Here is a 17794-nt window from a genome sequence, read left to right on the forward strand (position 1 = left end):
ACACTGATTGTGTGTTCGTAACTTTGAACGTGTAAAGTTGGACTTCTGAAAACTTGAAATTATTACCTTTACATCTGCAGTGGTAGTTTTAAACTATTTTCCATGGCGCAGCTACTGATGTGCTTTGTGACTTCTTGTGTGTTTCTTTTTCAGGCCTGAAAATTATAGCATTTGTAACAGATCACCAAAGTGCTTCCATTCAAAGCTTTGCATGTTAACAATACTTAGTGCTCAAATGCATTTTTATCAGGGGTTTCTAAGTGAAAAGACAGTTTATCACAGTCCTCATTAATTTGGAATGTAAGTTGCATTAACAGCTCGCTTCTGGAATTTCAAGGGCGAGCAAGAGATGGCATGTGACCTTTCAAGGGGAAAGATTTATATAAGAAGGGAGTTTAGAGAACTAGGGTTCAGGAACCAGCAAATTATGCCAGAATTTTAATGTGTTGCATGTTTGTACTGTTTAAAGGAAAAGATGAGAAAAGGAGAAGGAGAGGGCAGATCAGAAGTTAGCTGGGGAGAAAAATTGTTTTTTTCTAAGTAGCTTAAGGTATAGACTGCTTGTTCAGAATTCTGAAAGGCTGAAATTTGGGGTTTGGTCTTGGCAGTTCACTCTGTGGGTGTACTGTGGGCAAGAATGTAATATGTAAAAATTTGAAACTTAATTTATTATGTGGTCAACTGTGATTCTTAATGGATTAAAGAGTTAAGCCGTCTTAAAGGTAGAAAAACTATTGGATGAGGATGATAATGATTATTTTAACCTGGAAACTTTAGTGAAAATGAAAATGCAATTCATTGCTGTAGGTGCCAAATTAGTTTTGAAAAATATTTTTACAGTTTTTGTACTTCACTTTATGTTGCAGAACTTTACTATGAAATGGAAGAAAAAAATTGCAAACTTCTTCAGTTGAAATGTAGGAATAGTTTTGCTTCTGTAGGAATGACAATTAAGATATGAGTGTTTAATAACAATAATAATAATAATAGAATGGCAGTAGGTTTGTTGGAAATGTCTCTTGTTGCTGCTGGGCATGTTTTGTGTATATAATTAGTAATTATTCCTGTTTAACATATTATTCCTGAGAGCAATTCCTGTTTTACATGGAGCACACTGTTAATGTGCTGTGGTTACCCATGCTCTGCTCACACACACAAATACTGCATTAAGTAAGTTGTTGTCTGAGTGATGTCTGTAGTGCAGATGAGTTTAAGTGGTTTCAAAAACCTCCAGAAGCTTCTGTCTGATGGGTCTGAATTCAGTGAGCAGTGCTAGCCATGGGCTTTCCACCATGTTTTTGGGCAGCTTGCATGTTATTTGAAAGGATACCAAAAAACAAACATTCTTTCATTGATGATGAAGTTCTTCCAAAGCCATTGACACTGGAATAAATTATTTTTCCAGCTGAAAAACAAGGTGTCAGTGTTAATGAGTGGCCGTTCACAGGATCATTTAGATTGGAAAAGACCTTTGAGATCATCAAGTCCAAGCTCTGACCCAACACCACGGTGCCAACCAGACCATGGCACTGAGTGCCACCTCCAGGCACGGTGACCCCATCACTTCCCTGGGCAGCCCATTCCAGTGTCTAATCACCCCTTCCATGATGAAATTCTTTCTAATGTTTCTTAAAACCTCTTAAATCTTGGTAGGTCTGTAAAGCAGATATTATCAGGCACTAACTGAGGAGGTTTCTACTCTAGTTTCACTGTGTGCATGTTTTTAATGTGGTGTCACATTTGTTTAACTAGCTTTAGTTAATAAAAATGTCACCAGGATGCTGAGGGAATATCCCTTTAGTTAAGTTTTAGTTAAGAATTAATAAAAGGGGCTTGGAAGAAGACTACATAGAGAAGGGAATGTGGTCAAAATCTGAATTTATTAATGGGAAGATCTGAATCACCTTTTTAATTTTTTTTTTCCTCACATGGCTTCAATATTTTTGCAAAGTTATCAGTAGCATATAGTGAAACAAGTGGTAGTTGTTGAAATCCCATGACGTAATATTTTTCTGTTTCTTCCTGTTGTGCTGAAGCAGTCAAGAATACCAGTTCACTTGGGCATTGAGTTGCAGCCACTTCTTGAATAATCTGTTATCTTCAGACACAACTGCTCTGCTGAAAGTTGGATGATTTAATAAAAGGCAGCAGAAGGCAGACAATGTCCACACCCCCTCACCCCAAACCGTGGGATTTAGGGACTTAACTGCAATTTTGCTGTGATTTTGCTGCTTGGATTGAAGAATGTCAACAGAGAATCAACAGTAATTGCAGTATAAAGTATTGGGGAAAATGTGGTGAGCATACAGTACCAGATTGGGCTTATCATTAAAGGAAGAGCATCTGCTGGGTCTGCTCTTGCACAGGACATTCTTTCAAGTGCTCTAGGTCTGAACTTTTCACGGAGAAGGCAACTTGCAGTTCAGTAACTTTTGTAATTGAAAAGAATGATTTTATTTATTTATTCAAATTTATCAAATTGCAATGAATTCTACCTCGTTGATTGCAAACATAGAAAACTCTGGGATCCCTAAATTTGAAGGAGTGCAGATTCATTTAAAAAGCAAAATCAACACCCTCCCCATCCCCCCAGCCAAACCAAATTTTAGTGGTATGGAAGACTGTTTCCTACTTATCTATATTGTATTCACTTTAAGAAAGCATGTGAAATAGTTAGATTTAATGCATTGTAAGTAGATTTATAAATCTATATCACAGGACTTTTCTGTGGACTGATTAATAATGCTTTTTCTGTGGGTGTTTTGTTTTTGTTCTTTTACTCATATCTGATGGATATGAATACTTTTGTAATGCTCATATCTTGAACACAGAACTAGTCACTACCCTTTTTTCCCTTAAAATGTTTCATTCCTATCCTATATCCTTAATGCAGTGTTCCATAAACTTTCTGAAAATTTCAGTCTTTCTCTGTATTTCAGTTGATGGTTTCCTGAAGCTTCAGCTTTGCTGCTGTTAAGTTTGACGGTTTAATACCTGGAATGTTTGTGAGGCTTCTTGAGCTGTTCTGAAAAGGATTACTTTCTATTTTTTTTTTTTGAGGACTTGGATACCAAATTAGTTGTGTCTGAACTAAAGGTAGACAGGTATGTTTTGTTTGTTTATTTGTTTCTTGTTTGTTTTGTTTTATTTTCAAGTGTTTTCCCATCAGTAGAAGCAGGCTGGTTCTGGGGACACAAGGAGGACCATACAGCTGCACCTCTTGGAGGGAGGTGCTACATGGGATGTGTGGAGTGATTTCCCTTTAATCACAGAGGTGACCTGAAGTGCAAGTTCAGGCAGCATAAGAAGTTCAGTCTGGTTTTCAGAAAATGTTCAGGAACACATAATTTTCTTCAGGTAAATTTCTGTGGAGGTTTAGAATCCTTCTTGAAAGCAAAATGGATTTACCTTCAGAAAACTCTCACACTGGTGGCCAGCATTAGTGCCCTTCTAAGGAGAGCAACCTAAAAAACCTGAAAAGCTTTTGACATAAAGGAGAGAATATTAAAAACTTGGAAAAAAAAATGTACATGTCTAAATTGTGAATTAAGAGCTTCCTATAGTGTAATGTAGGGAGAGTCTTTGTAGCAGTCAAGGAAAAAGAGAACTTAGGAGGATTGATAGCTGCAGGACATGATGAAGTAGAAGAAATTTTGAGCTACTTTCCTGGATGTCATAATTTATAAGCGTAGTTGGTAGTGTCATAGTGTCAGAGGTCTCAGTCTTTTGTGAACTGGATTCAGGGTTGAAAAAAGTCACCTGTGTTCCCACAGAGAAACTTAGGGAGCATATACAGAGCAGGGACTGTTGGCTGCTGTAATTCTTGGATATTTCCTTTTCCAGGAAGTCTGGATATCTCTGTTCAGCTCAGTCCTTCTGCCCTGTCTTGCTGTTGGCCTCTCAACCCCAGGCTGTGCTCTGCCTGGAGGGTGTTTGTGCTCACTGCTGCCTTGGGTGCATTTGTTTGTTGTCTCTTCTTTGTGCCACCTGCCAGCCCTGGAACAACTGGAGGAAGAGGAGATTTGGCAGAAGTATGACTTAGGATAAACAGATAATGTGGTAGCTGGAGGATTTAACTCAACAAGGGGAGAAGTTCTGGCACTGAGTCAATGAAGGAGCAGCCCCTTTATGCAGTCACCTACTCCATAGTCACTGCTGCTCTCTGCAGAAAGGATTGGAAATGCTTTGAAGAGTGCATGAGGGAACACTTCTGCAGTGGGATCGGTGACTGGTGACCCTGTGAGGTTATTGCAGTCTAGCAGAGAGTTCCTTTTCCTTACAAATCTGCAGCTGTAGCCATGTCTGTTTTTGTTCCTCGGTTTCTGGCACACCCTGGCTCTGCCTTCTGAGCATCTCTGCAGCTTCTCTAGAACGTGATGCTTCCTTTGGCTTTTAACTTTTCATACACAGAACTCCCAGCTAACCCATGTGATTGCAATTCATCAGCAGGCTGCCCTTGGGAGTCACAGTGTGTGCTACCCCAGGGTAACATTGCTTGTGGGAGTTTAGTCTTTGTAGTCTGTGTATCCATTGTACCAAGAACATCTGTTCTGAGATTACTCCTGAGAAACAGTCACAGAATGTGAAATGTAAATGTGCACAAACTGGAGAAAACTCTTCTTACAAACCCATCAGACTGGTTCTGCCTAAATGTCCTCTGAGATGTACTGTGGGTTTTAAGCTAGCAGCAAACTCAAAATGTAAACTAGCAGGAAGCTTAGAGGAAACGTGGTTTTTTTTGTTGGTTTTTTTTCCACTGTAACACTGATTTATGCTAGCAGACTTGTTGTGTCAGACTAAAAATGTTCGGGTTTTTTTTTTTTTTTATGGTAAAGCCAGGAGAGTAATGTATTCATGGCTGCTGCCTGGGTGTCTGCAGAGGAGGCAGCACATATGGACTGCTACTACTAATGCATAAATTGGACTGCTTCATAATACCAGAGTAAAGCTTTGAGAATTGGACAAGACAATGTTTAACGATTTTAACACATAATCTCAAAATTTTGTGACGCAGCTTTAGAGAAAAGATTATTCAATTAGATTGATTCAGATTATATTCAATTACATGCAATGGGTCAGCTAGCAAAAGGTATTTTAAATGGTTGCAAATGTCAACTTTGCCATTGCTGTATGGACAGGCTGAAGAATGAGACACCCTGGAGAGCAGCCCTGTGGAAAGGGACCTGGGGATCATTGAAGTTACAGCTTCTTAATCAGGGGAAGAGGAGGGGCAGGCTCTGATCTCTTCTCTCTGGTGATCAGGGAGAGGACCTGAAGGAATGGCCTGAATCTGAGTCAGGGGAGGTTTAGGTTGGATATTAGGGAAATATTTTTTTCAATATTTACTGCAGGATTTCAGAAGGTGGAAACCAAAATTCCTGTTTGTACGTACATTCCTGTGCTATTCAGAATGACACTGTGCAACAGTTGTGGTGTATTTGTGGTGTTTCCAAAATTTATCTATAGCACTGTTGCTTCCAAAAAAAGGAACATGTACAAGAAGAGGATAGTTGCATCAGAAATTACCAGTTTTTCTTCACATCTTTGTGTGGAAAACCACTGCTGACTTGTACAAGGAAACTAGTGAGAAATACTGGCAAAGAGCAACTGTGTCCTGGATTAATCATGTGGCGTTTTAATCTGCAGATTTATTTCAATCTATAGGTTTCTTTTGGAAGACTGGTTCTTGAGAAACTTTTGCTCTCTTCTTTAAGTATCACATTATCCATTATATTAGTCTTTAATTCACTGCTGTTTGTAGAGGGAGAGTGAAATTATCAATAATCATCTCATTAATCTGTGATTATCAATAATCATCTGTCATTTTGAAAATGTGCATCCAGAGGTTGGATGCAGCTCGTGGCTTCATTTCACATAGTGATTCCTTGTGTTACTGCTGGAAATTGTTAAGATTGTATTTATTATGTGACTTGCAAGACACATTTGAGGAGCGTGTTCTGCCTCTTGTGGCAAGAAATTTGCTTATATTGGGTTTATTTTGAAAATGTTCTCAAATGTATGGTGATTTTAATTCCACAAGTTGACCTTTAAGTAATTGAATTTTATCTTTCAGCAGGACCAACGGAAGGTTTGGGGAAAATAATACAAAGATTTCCCCAGAAGGACTGGGAAGACACTCCTTTTCCACAGGGAATAGAGTTGGTAAGTTTGCATTACATTTTGCAATTTTTAGAATTTCTTTTATGTGCAGTTGGATGATACATCTGCCTTCATGTAATGATCTGTATTATTTAACCCATCAGGAAATGGATACAAATTAGTGAGCAGAGGGGATAGATAATAGGTTTAAGAACAATAATTTTGGCTAACAGAAGATAACTTATTCTGGTATGCACAGCTAAGTAAATAATTCCTAGAATATAGAAAATGTCTGCTTCAAATTTATAAATAGTGTGTTTAAAAGAAACACTTATTTGTGCTCCGTTTCTGTGAGCAGCCTTCAGATGGCAGATGACTTCTCATTGTCATGTTCAAATAATTGCAAATGTGTATTTGTATAATGTAGAGTAAAAAAGAAATTAATATTCCAATTAACTGGATTTATTGGGATGAAGCAAGGGTACTGTGCAGGGATATCTGTAAACAGAGAATTCCCAAGGTGCTGCTTCTTTCCCTTGATCTCTTCTTGGGGGATGCAATGAAGAGGTGTCTCTCACTCATCTGGATCAGGGATTCACTCAACGCCTGTCTCTAAAAGCCCTGAAGAGGAATGAAGGACTGTGGCCATATTCCAAAATGAGGTTTCTGAGAAGTCAGAGTGAAACTTTTACTGCCCTGCACTTAGCAACTTCTGGGACAGGATGAGCTGGAGGAGGAGATGGGCTGTAGGAAATGTTGCAATTGAAGTCTTTGTACCGTGGGGCAGAATCAGCATCAGAGGACAAAGACAGTAACTCTTCACTGACTTTATTGCACATATCCAGGAACCAGAGCAGGCTTTTACCAATCTGGTACCTTCCAGGCAGTGTTCAGCTCCTTGCTCTGTGCCACTGCCACATGCTGAGCTCTCCATGAAGGACAGGGAAGGGAACCCTGGCGTTTGCTGCTCTCTCCTTGGTGCTTGCTCCCTGAGCTGGTGTACGTGTTTTCTGCCTCTGCGGTTTCATTTCTTCACAGCCTGGCATCAGCCTGGGGTTTCAGGGCTTGCCATGCCCTGATCTTTGGGGTGAGCATGGTTTCTCACCCACGTGATGGGGAATTGCAGCCTCTGTGGTGCACTTGCATAACAGCAGGTTTGGCAATGCCGAGCTCTGCTGAAACGGGGGCAGCCCCAAGGTTCAGGCAGGAGGGTTGATCTTGCCTCGAACAAGGCTGAGTCATCGTAGGATTTCCTCTGTCTTTACACAGATCTTTCTTACCTTGTTCAGAGAAAGCAACGGGTCTGGCTGCCTGTGAAGATGTGAAAAAAATCAGCACAGCTTCTCCTGAAGCAGTGTACTGTAATCTGTGCCCAGTTGTTATCTCTCATTTAAGTTTAATTGTAGGATTTTAGCACTACAAGAAACACCTTTCTAAAGGAAATTATTATTTTTTTTAAATGGTACAAAATGTTATTTCTGTATTGGTTCTTAAATGACTCATTAGGAAAAGCCTTTAAGATTTTAAACTTTCCAAATAAAACAAAATCTGACAATTTAAGAACATCGATTCAGCCAGTTGGCAAAATCAGTCAAGTTTTGATCTGCTTTCCAAGGGTAGTGAATAAAATTTTAGTTAATGAAGATTGAGGAGGTAGAGATGCTACAAAGATCAAGTACTCAAGTAAATCACTTCGGAACATGAGATTTTGGCAGGAAGTTTTTATCGAGGTTTTGGATGAGTCTAACAAGAGGCAATACTAATTCATGGAAAGGAAAGAAGAAAAGCTGCGTTACCATGTTCTCTTTGTCACCTTAGGGGCAGATTTAATATAATTAAGGGGATAGTAGGCTAACCTTAAGGAAAAAGAGAAGGGGGTAAAAGGTAAGAATAGGATAGTTGACAAATGTATATGAGACTGAAGAGAGATTTATTAATAGTACTAATGAGAAGTTTGAGTTAATATCCTCTTAATTGTACTACTTCTTTGAAAGATCTGTATGGAATTGTATGATTTCTGTTAAATGGAAGAAAAAGCCATGGTTGTATCTGAAAAACATGTCAGGCTCTCTTCACTGTGTTCTCATGAAGGAAAAAGACCAAAGCTTTTCATACTTAGTGATAGGACTGAAGGGAGATTTGCTGTGTGAATCTTGTCTTCTGTCAAAGGTGGTTCTCCAGTTGTGAAAACCTTCAGCTGATTATTGGTGATCTCAGTGTGCCAATGACTTGCCCCCACCCCTCTCATCTCTTTTGTGAATTCTTTGAGAGATTAGACATTTGTGGGATTTTTCTAATTTTTTTTTTTTTTTTTTTTCAGATAAGATGGGTTGAATGGGGTAATTTGTAGTGACATGTAATGGGTGATATATCCACACATGACAGGATTTACAGAACAGCCCAGGTTGGAAAGGACCTGGAAATGTGCTTTGGCCCAGCCTTTCATGGGAAAGGAAGCATAGCTGAGATTATCCTACCACCCTGTCCTATCTCATCTCAAAAGCCTCCAGCAGTGAGAACTCCACTGTGTCCCTAAATGATCTAATAGTTATGTCCTATTCATGTTGTTAATGGCATTTTATGAAACAAGTGAAGGGGAAAATAGTGGAAAAGCCTTATGCACACCCCTACCCTTTGAGCTCTAGTGCTTTAAAGATGGAAAATCACTTCTGGGAACCCTTGTGGTCTCTGTGGCTTGTAGAAATGCCATTAGTCCAATCTCCAGCCAAAAACTGATAGACAAAAATCCTGAGAGTTTTTTGGAGGATTCTTCTCTTTGCCAACCCTGCATGCCCCCCATCCTTGTGGGCTTGAATTGATGTGATCAGATTTCTGAGACATAATTAAAGCACTGCAAAGAGTGGAGTTGTATAGGTAATTTTTTAAAGTTAAGTGTTATTTGATGTGGCTTTCTTATTTAACTTTTTTTTTTTTTTTTAAGCCCAGTTTTGATAAACAGGCACCCATGGAACAAACTGGGCCTATTGGACCTACCCTTGACTGAGTGAAAAGGGGTCATTTTGAGAACACCTTCTTTAGGAAGGATGACCTGATTTCACCTTTTACTTTGGCTGTATTTGTAGTTTTGTAATTTGACATAAATATGTAGAGGATTGGGTATTTATAAAACACAATTGCAGCCTGAACCTCACTGAAGGGTGTTGTATGTAGTGTTCATGTTCTGGATTAAAGGATTAAGAGTTACTGAAACTCTGTCTATTTTTATGTGAGCAGCAGGATAGCTGTGTTCTGGCCACAAACACATGAGGTTGGGAGTAAACACATTGTCCAGAATTCAACAGAAATACACTCTATTCAATTTTGAGTCAAGTACTTTAATTAGTCTTGTTCAATAAATTGTGTGTCTTCTGTTTGTCAGTGGTGAGCAAAGCCATGAGTCTCTGCTGAGGGAATGATGATGTCAGGAGTTGCTCAGTGCTTTCTTACACCTCCTACTTGTCTGCATCCCCTGAAATTACCTAAAGAGGTTAAGAAACACCTTATACTTTTTGCATTTGCCATTTCACTAAAGACTTTGGTCTGTTTATAACTGCATGCAGAAACTTTGATAAGCCATCTGCAAATTGCTATGAAACATACCTGAAGTCTTTTGCAATTGATTATTTATAATTACAATAGCTGCTAAGGGTCTGAAGACTTTTGTACCATTTGTTAAATTGTGTGATGTAACTGTGAATAAGATATTTCTTAATGTTATATATCATACATATTGAGTGTCACTTCAGAAGCAATAAAATGCTCTTCTTCCATTTGCTAGAATCTTTTGTGGGCTATTGAGGAGAAAGTGAACAATTTCAGTTTAGAATCTGAGCACCTTTGTTTTAGTGACAGATTGCAGTCCATCTGCAATTTATTGACAAATGCAATTTAGAGTAAGTTTCTTCCAGTTCCATGGAAGTAAGCTGACTCTGAGGGGTAAAGAGATTTATGCTCATTCTTAATAAGGTATGTGGCTCAGAAAAGCATTTCAGTCATTGGGTTTTGAAAGAATGCAGTTAGAACATACCAATCTGATAGCTGCCCCCCATGAAATTTTAAATGAACCTGTTTGGGTATCCTTCTCCATAGTCTGTGTGTTTCCAAGAAGCTGTTTTAGATTCAACTTAAGTGTAAAAATAACTGTAAAGTTAGTTGAGACTTACAGAATAGTGTGAGATTAGGACAATCAAACTTCTTGTTCTTGCTTGTAGAAAGAATGCTTGAGAGTGTATGTTGGTTGAATGGGTTTGCTTTACATTTCTGCATATTTTTCTTATTTCTAATGCAGTTTTAATTCCACTGTGTAACTTTCTAGACATCATAATTAGTTATACATCAGAGGAAGCTTTGCTATGTAATGTTACGCTGTAAAGTCATTTTTGTCCCAAGGCCAAATTAGCTAAACTAAGTGTCATCTGCATTACTCAGTGTTGGGATCTTAATGAGGCCAGTGAAAGTCATACCTAGAAACAGTTACATTGTCTTGAGTTTAAACTGGGTATGATGATGTGTTTCTGCAGTTTGAGTAGCAGGAAAGGAAATTACCTACTGTAACTGCTGCTGGTGTTAGCACTAGTGTCCTGATTTAGTCATTTGCATTTCAAGTATGTGCAAGTATAGAAATTAACATAGATGTCTAGACAAGCTAATCACCTATCCACATAATTACTTAAATTATAAAATTTATTTTTAATTGGCAAAAAGTGCTGTTTAATACAATCATTTGAAGACTACTTACATGAGTTATGAGGCTGAGAGAGAAAGGAAGGCTGCACGTATCCCTTTGGGATTTGGAAGGTTGCGTGTTCCCTTCTAAAGGAGGAGTTGGTGTTGTTGGAATTAGATTATTCCTCCTTTGTGTACAGCCCTTGCTGTGGATCTTAACATTTTTGCACCTTTATTTTGCTTCAGACATGAACTCTTAAATGGATGTGGAATATGTCTTTTATGAAAGATTGGATTTAACTCTCAAATTCCAACTAACCTGAGATACAAAAAAACCCCCAACAAATGAGAGTAAGCAATGGTATTTTCAAATTGTATTTGTATTCTGACTGATCTTGTTGGTCTTGTACAAATTTCCATTTCATTTGTGTGTACGTAATTTATGAGTTATATCTCTACACCCGAGATCTTAACTAGTATTTACTTCTTTTGGAGCTTTTACCGTTGAAATGGGGAGAAAAAAACTGTCAAAAAACCCCTACTGAAACTCAGTTCATTTGTCTTCCAAGTTGCACTCAATTGAATTTAAAAGAAGGCCAGTTTTTAAAGTTAAAAACGAAGTTTTACAGAACTCCTAAACTTCGGAAAATTTCCACTGCAGAGTCTCTGGAAATCATTGCACCTTCAATCAAACGCAATACTTCTAAAATTCAAGTGCTGATCTCTTAGTATTATTTTTGTTTTGCCACCTTGGCATAAGGCATTTTTTCTGAGGAAAAAAATAATCTGATGCTTGAACATTTCACTGCTTATTTTAAATAAGAGGCAACTGGAGTTGCAGATTAGACAGTTAAGGCCTGAAGTGATTAAAGTTTTAAGGGAGTTAATCTTTAAATGCTGCAGTCTTAGCTAGCTGATCTGTAAGCCAATTTTTCTCAAGCATTAATGCTTTGAAGGACCTGAATAAGGAGTTGTCCACAGCATGCATTTAACCTTCAGGGCACCTGGTCAGCTGCAGAGATTTTTATTTGGTGGGGTTTTTTTTTTTTTGCCCCTCTTTCCCCTCAAACATTTTTTACCTCTCAAGAACCATTACATGTGTAATTCTTCAATGAACAACTGCACGGCAGAGCTCAGTGTAGCACTTAAAAATGCACTGTGTTGTTTTTCTTCTCATACTGCATTACAGCTGCTTTCAGCACTTAGTAGGAAACAGATGATAGCAAAAGTACAGGGGTTTTTTTGTTTGTTTTTTTGTTTTTTTTTTTTTTTTGGTCAGAGTTTTTCTGGACTCAGGTTATATTTTTTGATCATATTAGCCTCCACTAGACAACTTGGAGTGCCATTAATGTGATGGATTTTACAGTAACATCTCTGCTGTGCTGTAAAGCAGCTACATTCTGGTTTTGGAATCTGGTCTTATTGAATGGATGTTAGCTGCTGGATTTTGTAGACTAATGTGGTAGATAATTTGATATTGGTATCTAAGGACTTGCAAGTAGTCCTTGTGCAGTATAACTTTGTCTCACTTGATTAAGTGCTATCAAAGAGTTCAATGAATAGCTTTATCCACTCTTAGTCTTGTTTCGAGTTGGAAAAATAACCACATCAAAACACCACAGTCAACAGTTTTAGTAGAAATGGTAAAATACTGAAGTGACACCATTTTGGAATTTCAACTCTCTAATCTTTCAGTGGAGTATACTCAAGTGTAACCTTTTTTGCATCTTATCATGGTGTTTTAAGTTCCACACACAACCATTTTAAGTTAAATTCTTTTCAGATCTTCTGGAGGAGAAAGTCATTTTTACAGGCTTTAAGAAGTGCAGGTGTTTTTAGGAAAAATCACAGAATAATTTGGGCTGCTTTTCTTCGTTGTTCATCTCTTCACAGATAATACTTGACTGCATGAGATGGTCTTGTCCACCCAAGCTTTGTGTGTGATTCAGTCTTTTTTACCCCTCCATAATTTTTTTTTTTTCAACTTGTTTAGAAGTTAGAGGGAAGACTGCAACATGGACTTCTCTCCAAGTCTCTGCTTTGGGGTTTTTGTGTAAGTCTGAGACCACCAATTGAGCCATGAGGTGGTGTAGCATTCACAGAATTCTGTGAGTTTCATTGTGTTTCCATCTTACAACTTACAGGCTTGTCTGTGCTAAGTCTCCTGGGAGACCCCGCTTTTCCTGAAGGTTCTGAATTTTAAATATTAAACGTTTTCTGTTGTTCCTTTTTTTGTTTTTTGTTTTTTCTTTTTTTAAAAGGCTCTTTAAATACTCTTGACTAAAAAGAGAAAGAAGCATGCATCTCAAACACATGATAGGAAAATGGGCTGTATCTCAGAAACCAAAACTAAAGAGCAGAAAACCTGTTGTTTTATATGTGAGAGCAAAAATTATGGGGGGAAAAATTATGGTTTTAATTATTTTCCACTTTATGAATAGCCAGGTTATGGATGTGCTTTGTGCTTTTCCAAAAAATGTTAGTTTATACTTGAAAGTTAAATTGGGTGAATGAAGCACTTGACTGTAAGGTGACACATGTTTTTGAGAAGCTGAGCATGTCCTTAACATCAGAGGAGGTTCTTTAGCCTAAGTGACCTATTCATTCCTGAAGATCATTTCAGAATAATTCTGTATGAACACAAATCCATGTAAATTTGGAATGCAAGTAACAAAAGAGCAATTTATCTGGAAAGACACAAACCAGTGTACATGACTGAGTCAGTTGGAACTCCTGGGAGTGCTGTACCTGCTGGGTTTACAGCACTGTTTTTATGTTGACTCAGCCACACAGAAATGAATTGAAATCTATTTGTGTGCATTATCACATCCAGGTCTGTTGTTATACAAAACTCCTGTTCCCAGTTTTTCCTTGTGCCATGTGCAGATGATTGTACCTAAGTGAGCTGTGTGCCGTGTCTGCGTTTCCCCATCTGGTGTCTCCACAAATAACAAAGTTGAGCTCATCATGAATCGAAGAAGTTTAGCTTTTGAATAAAAGTAAGTACTGTTGTGAGATGGGCAGAGGTTAGACATGAGAAGACATCAGATAAATGAAATGAAGAGGATGAACTATTCTCCTTGTCCTTTGAGAATATGGTGAGCAAATGGATTCTCTAGCGAAGGAGATTTGGTGTAAACAGTAATAGATGTTTAAATAGGTGGAGCTCTTTAGAATTAAAATTTTGAACAGTATTTTTTGTTGCTGATGGAGAATGACATGTGGAGAATGACATGTGTCATACTATTAGTATGACATGGAAAGGGGAGTTGCTTGGATAATCTCCTGAGGTTCTTCTTAGATTTGTTAATGTGAAAAGCAAAGGCTCCAGCTCTCTTGTGTGCCTTCTCATTTGCTTCTCTGCAGAAAGAGCCATGGCAAGGTACCAGGCTGGGACATCAGAATGGAGATAAATGAAGAAATAATGTGGATTACCATGGGATTTGAGACCTGGTGTCTGTGGGGCATTGTCAGATGTTTGTCCTTGCTGTTAAGCACAGCAAACTTTGTCACCATTGGATCATTATCCTGTCACTACCAAAGAGGAAGAGGGAGAATTGGACAAATGCCTCAATCCTGAAAACCACTGAATTACCTCAGAGCCACTTTCCAGTTTGTTGTTTAAAATGCCCATGTTTTATTTCAGCTCCTTATTACAGATTATCTGTCAGCTTTCTGTAAGAAGCTGGAACTTTTTATGCTTGGAGTGCTGTAATTTTGACAATTTTTTGACTGATGTTTCTAGGGTTTGTTGATTGGTTGGTTTGGTTTTTGTGTGTTTGTGCAGGGAGCTGGGAATTGGTGTGGTTTTGGAGAAAGCCAGCCAGCAAGAGTGTTGTGTGTTGGATTTCTAACCATATATCCAGCTGTCACAAAGCCATCCTCTCTGGGGTTGTGTGAAGAAGCAGAAAGGCAGATGATGTGCATCTAATCAAACACAGTCTATTGGGCTGGAGACAAGATTGTGAAACTTGAACTGGGTTGTTGAATGTGTTCTGGGAATCCAGGAATAATTTATCTGTGAAGTTGATTCCTATGACTGTAAATCACTTTGGAATGTTTTCTGATAGTTCAAGAAAACAGATTAATGAAAAATAAAGGGTATTGTACTTTTTTTTTCTGAACAAATTTGTTAGTGGTTTGTGTTTGTTAAAGCTGATACTTTTCATGCAAAGAATTTCTAATCAGTAGTACTTGTACATTATATTCCCCCTGTCCCCCAATTTGTCTGAACTTTTAGTTTGTACTCTACATAAATTTTGTTGTGTTTTGATGTAGGTTTCTTCTGTTGGCTTAAATAATCTTAGTGGTTTTAAAGCCTTGGATTCTTAAACTTGAACACTTTTTTGAAGCCTTTACACAGTGGAAGTGCTTATTCATAATAAATTATAAAAGGTGTGTCCTAGTTGTGTACACCAGAAAGAGAAAAAGAACATTAATAAATCTTGTGAGGATAGCTTACAGTTCTGTGGGCCACAGCTCATTTTATCATTGCATTATCCAGTGTGAAGCCAAACAGAAAGATCAATGCAGAGGCTTTCTGCAGTTCCCAGTTGGTATAATTTCTGATTTCCAGATTCCATCCTGTTTCCAAGCTGATTCCAGAGCTTCAGTGTCTGACTGAGGCTGTGCCATGCAGAATCTTTGGCAAAGGTCTGGCAAGTTTATTACCAGTTTTTTTAAAATGTATTTAACAAGTTTCAAAAGCAGACTGTTGGCCTCCAGCACCACCTCACAAACTGAAGTCTCAAACAGAGCTCAGTTTATGAATTCTGAGGCTGGGATGTTGTTTTGTTTGTTTACAAAGCAAACACTGCTTAATATAATTTCAGTACAGCATGGTGGTGCTGGCTTTTGGCTGATTGCATGGAATTGGCAGAACCACTTTGAAACGTGCAGGTTTGATTGTAAAACCTTTTTGAGCTCTTGTCTACATCCCAGTAACATGTAACAAATTGTTTTCTTTTATACAAAACTTGGCATTTGTAGGTGGAAAAAGAAGTTTATGAATGAACTTGAAGGTTAGAAGATACAAAAGGTGGCTAGGCTATTTAGATTGCTTTCTTCCTCCTGTATTATTCTGAAGTAATGTGGTGTTTTATAATTTCTGGTTCTGATCCTAATTTCAGTATGGATTTGGTAAACGACTATGAAAATTTTACTGAAGAAATCTTAATTTAAGCAGAAGTCAATAAATAATTATTTTATATATATTTGCTGTAACAGGAGGGTGGGTTTGGTCATAATAAGGTAAAAGAGTAAAATAATGTACTTTTATATGCAAAATACAGTTCGTGTCAAGAGGAAGAAGAAAAATGTATTCAGATATGATTTGTAAGTACTTGTTTTAAGGCTAGTCACCAAGAAGAACTTTTGTCTTTGAACTTCTCCTGCGTGAGGATCTGCCACAAGCATGGCTTCATGTAATGAATTCCAAGTGTGGAACCAGTAGTTTTGCCAGCAGTTTACCTGGGCTGCTCCTGGCAAAACCTTTCCTTCTTTCCCTGTCCTCATTGCTCTGTGGATGTCAGAATTAAACCAGTGCAGGCCCAAACCCTCTGAAATGTCAGATTTTGAAGATGAGTGCTGATGGTGCAGCTGGTCCATGGAGTGTTAGAACTTGATTTAAAGTTGCTAAGGGAGACCTCTCTGGGATCTGTTGGGCTGCAGTGTCTGTGTTTTTCAAGGGACACACTGCCAAAGCATCACTTGAACTGGTGCTTTTATTTAGCTGTTTAAAAGCTAAATAAATAATAAAATATTTATATATAAAATATCAATAAAATAATGTAAATAATTAAAAAAATAAATAATAGAAGGAAGTTTATTTCTATATCAGTAGCAGAGTAATAAATGAAGCATTTCAACTGGCTGCTAGTTTGAATCTCTGAAGCTCCAGCCTACAGATTTGGAGAGCAGGCACTTCAGGCTTTGCTTGTGTGGTGGTGCTTGCCCAGTTTGTAGTTACTGTTCATCCTGCAATTAATTAAATCTGAGCTGTGGAGTGAGCCTAGGCAAAGAGGGACAACTCTGACACCCAGGACTTCTCTTGGATGCTGTTTGCAACTTGAGCTTCCCTGACTGCATATCACAAGTCTTGCAGGTTTGTAGCCTTTAAAATACCACCTGCTCTCTGCATGTTTCCCTAGAAAAAAAGACACATTTCCTCTGCTCCCTTTTCTGCCCTTCTTGGTTTATGTTTCTAACATAAAGGTTACTGATGCCCTAAGGTACTACTGATGCTTTTGAAGGAACTTTTCTCTCTGGATTTTGTCATAAAGGTGTCCCCAGATTGCTTGCTCCACTTTCCTTTACACTGACTGGTTCCTTAACTTGGATGTGAAATGATCTTTTGTTTATGTCAACAAAAGGGGATCAGAAGAGCAGATCATGCCCTGTTACTGACCAGTATTGCTTATGCTCAAGTCAAAAATGTCTTTTTTTTTTTTTTTTTTTTTTGAAAGTGTCTTTCTGATTTGCATCTCTGCCAAGTTACTTGGACAAAAGCAACTAGTACGTATATAATATTAGGACTAAATCAATTTTAATATAATACATAATGTATTATATTGTTATATTATGTGTAGTCCCATCTCCCACCTCCAGATAAAATGATGTGTTTTATTGAGCTGCTAGTATTTCTGTTGTCAGTCTGCCATAAATTGTGGAGAATTTCAGTAAGAAATGGCTTTAACTTTCTGCTCATGTCCTGTCCCTCTTCTCCCCTGTCTGTGTCTCTGGTCTCTGTGTCTTCAGAGCTTAATTTTAGTTCTTTGTCTAAGCAAAGGCAGTTGTACACAAATCCATTCTAGCGTGTGTAAAACAGACTGGTAGGACAAGGCTGAATTATGTAACTACTTGCTGTGGATTCATGCACTGTATTACACTGGATTGTAATCAACCCAAATAGTCTTTTATTAATAAAATGCCCAGTGCAGTTATGATTTTGGTGCTTTTTCTTAGGCTTACCTGTGAGCTAGGAGCACAGGAAGCAATATTCTAAAAAAATGTAAATAAAACCAAGATCTGT

The 17794-nt window shown here is 38.0% G+C and overlaps 1 protein-coding gene across 1 annotated transcript in view; it reads left to right on the top strand.

Moving 5' to 3' along the window:
* The window catches only part of SBF2 (SET binding factor 2), a 230196-nt gene that overhangs the window by 38529 nt on the left and 173873 nt on the right, over positions 1-17794 (top strand). The window contains exon 2 of the mRNA XM_062494271.1: positions 6077-6162. Within this exon, the coding sequence (XP_062350255.1) occupies positions 6077-6162 (86 nt within the window). The remainder of the gene's footprint in view (positions 1-6076; positions 6163-17794) is intronic.

The sequence above is a fragment of the Cinclus cinclus genome, chromosome 6 (genome assembly GCF_963662255.1).
Source record: "Cinclus cinclus chromosome 6, bCinCin1.1, whole genome shotgun sequence".
Lineage (NCBI taxonomy): Eukaryota > Metazoa > Chordata > Aves > Passeriformes > Cinclidae > Cinclus > Cinclus cinclus.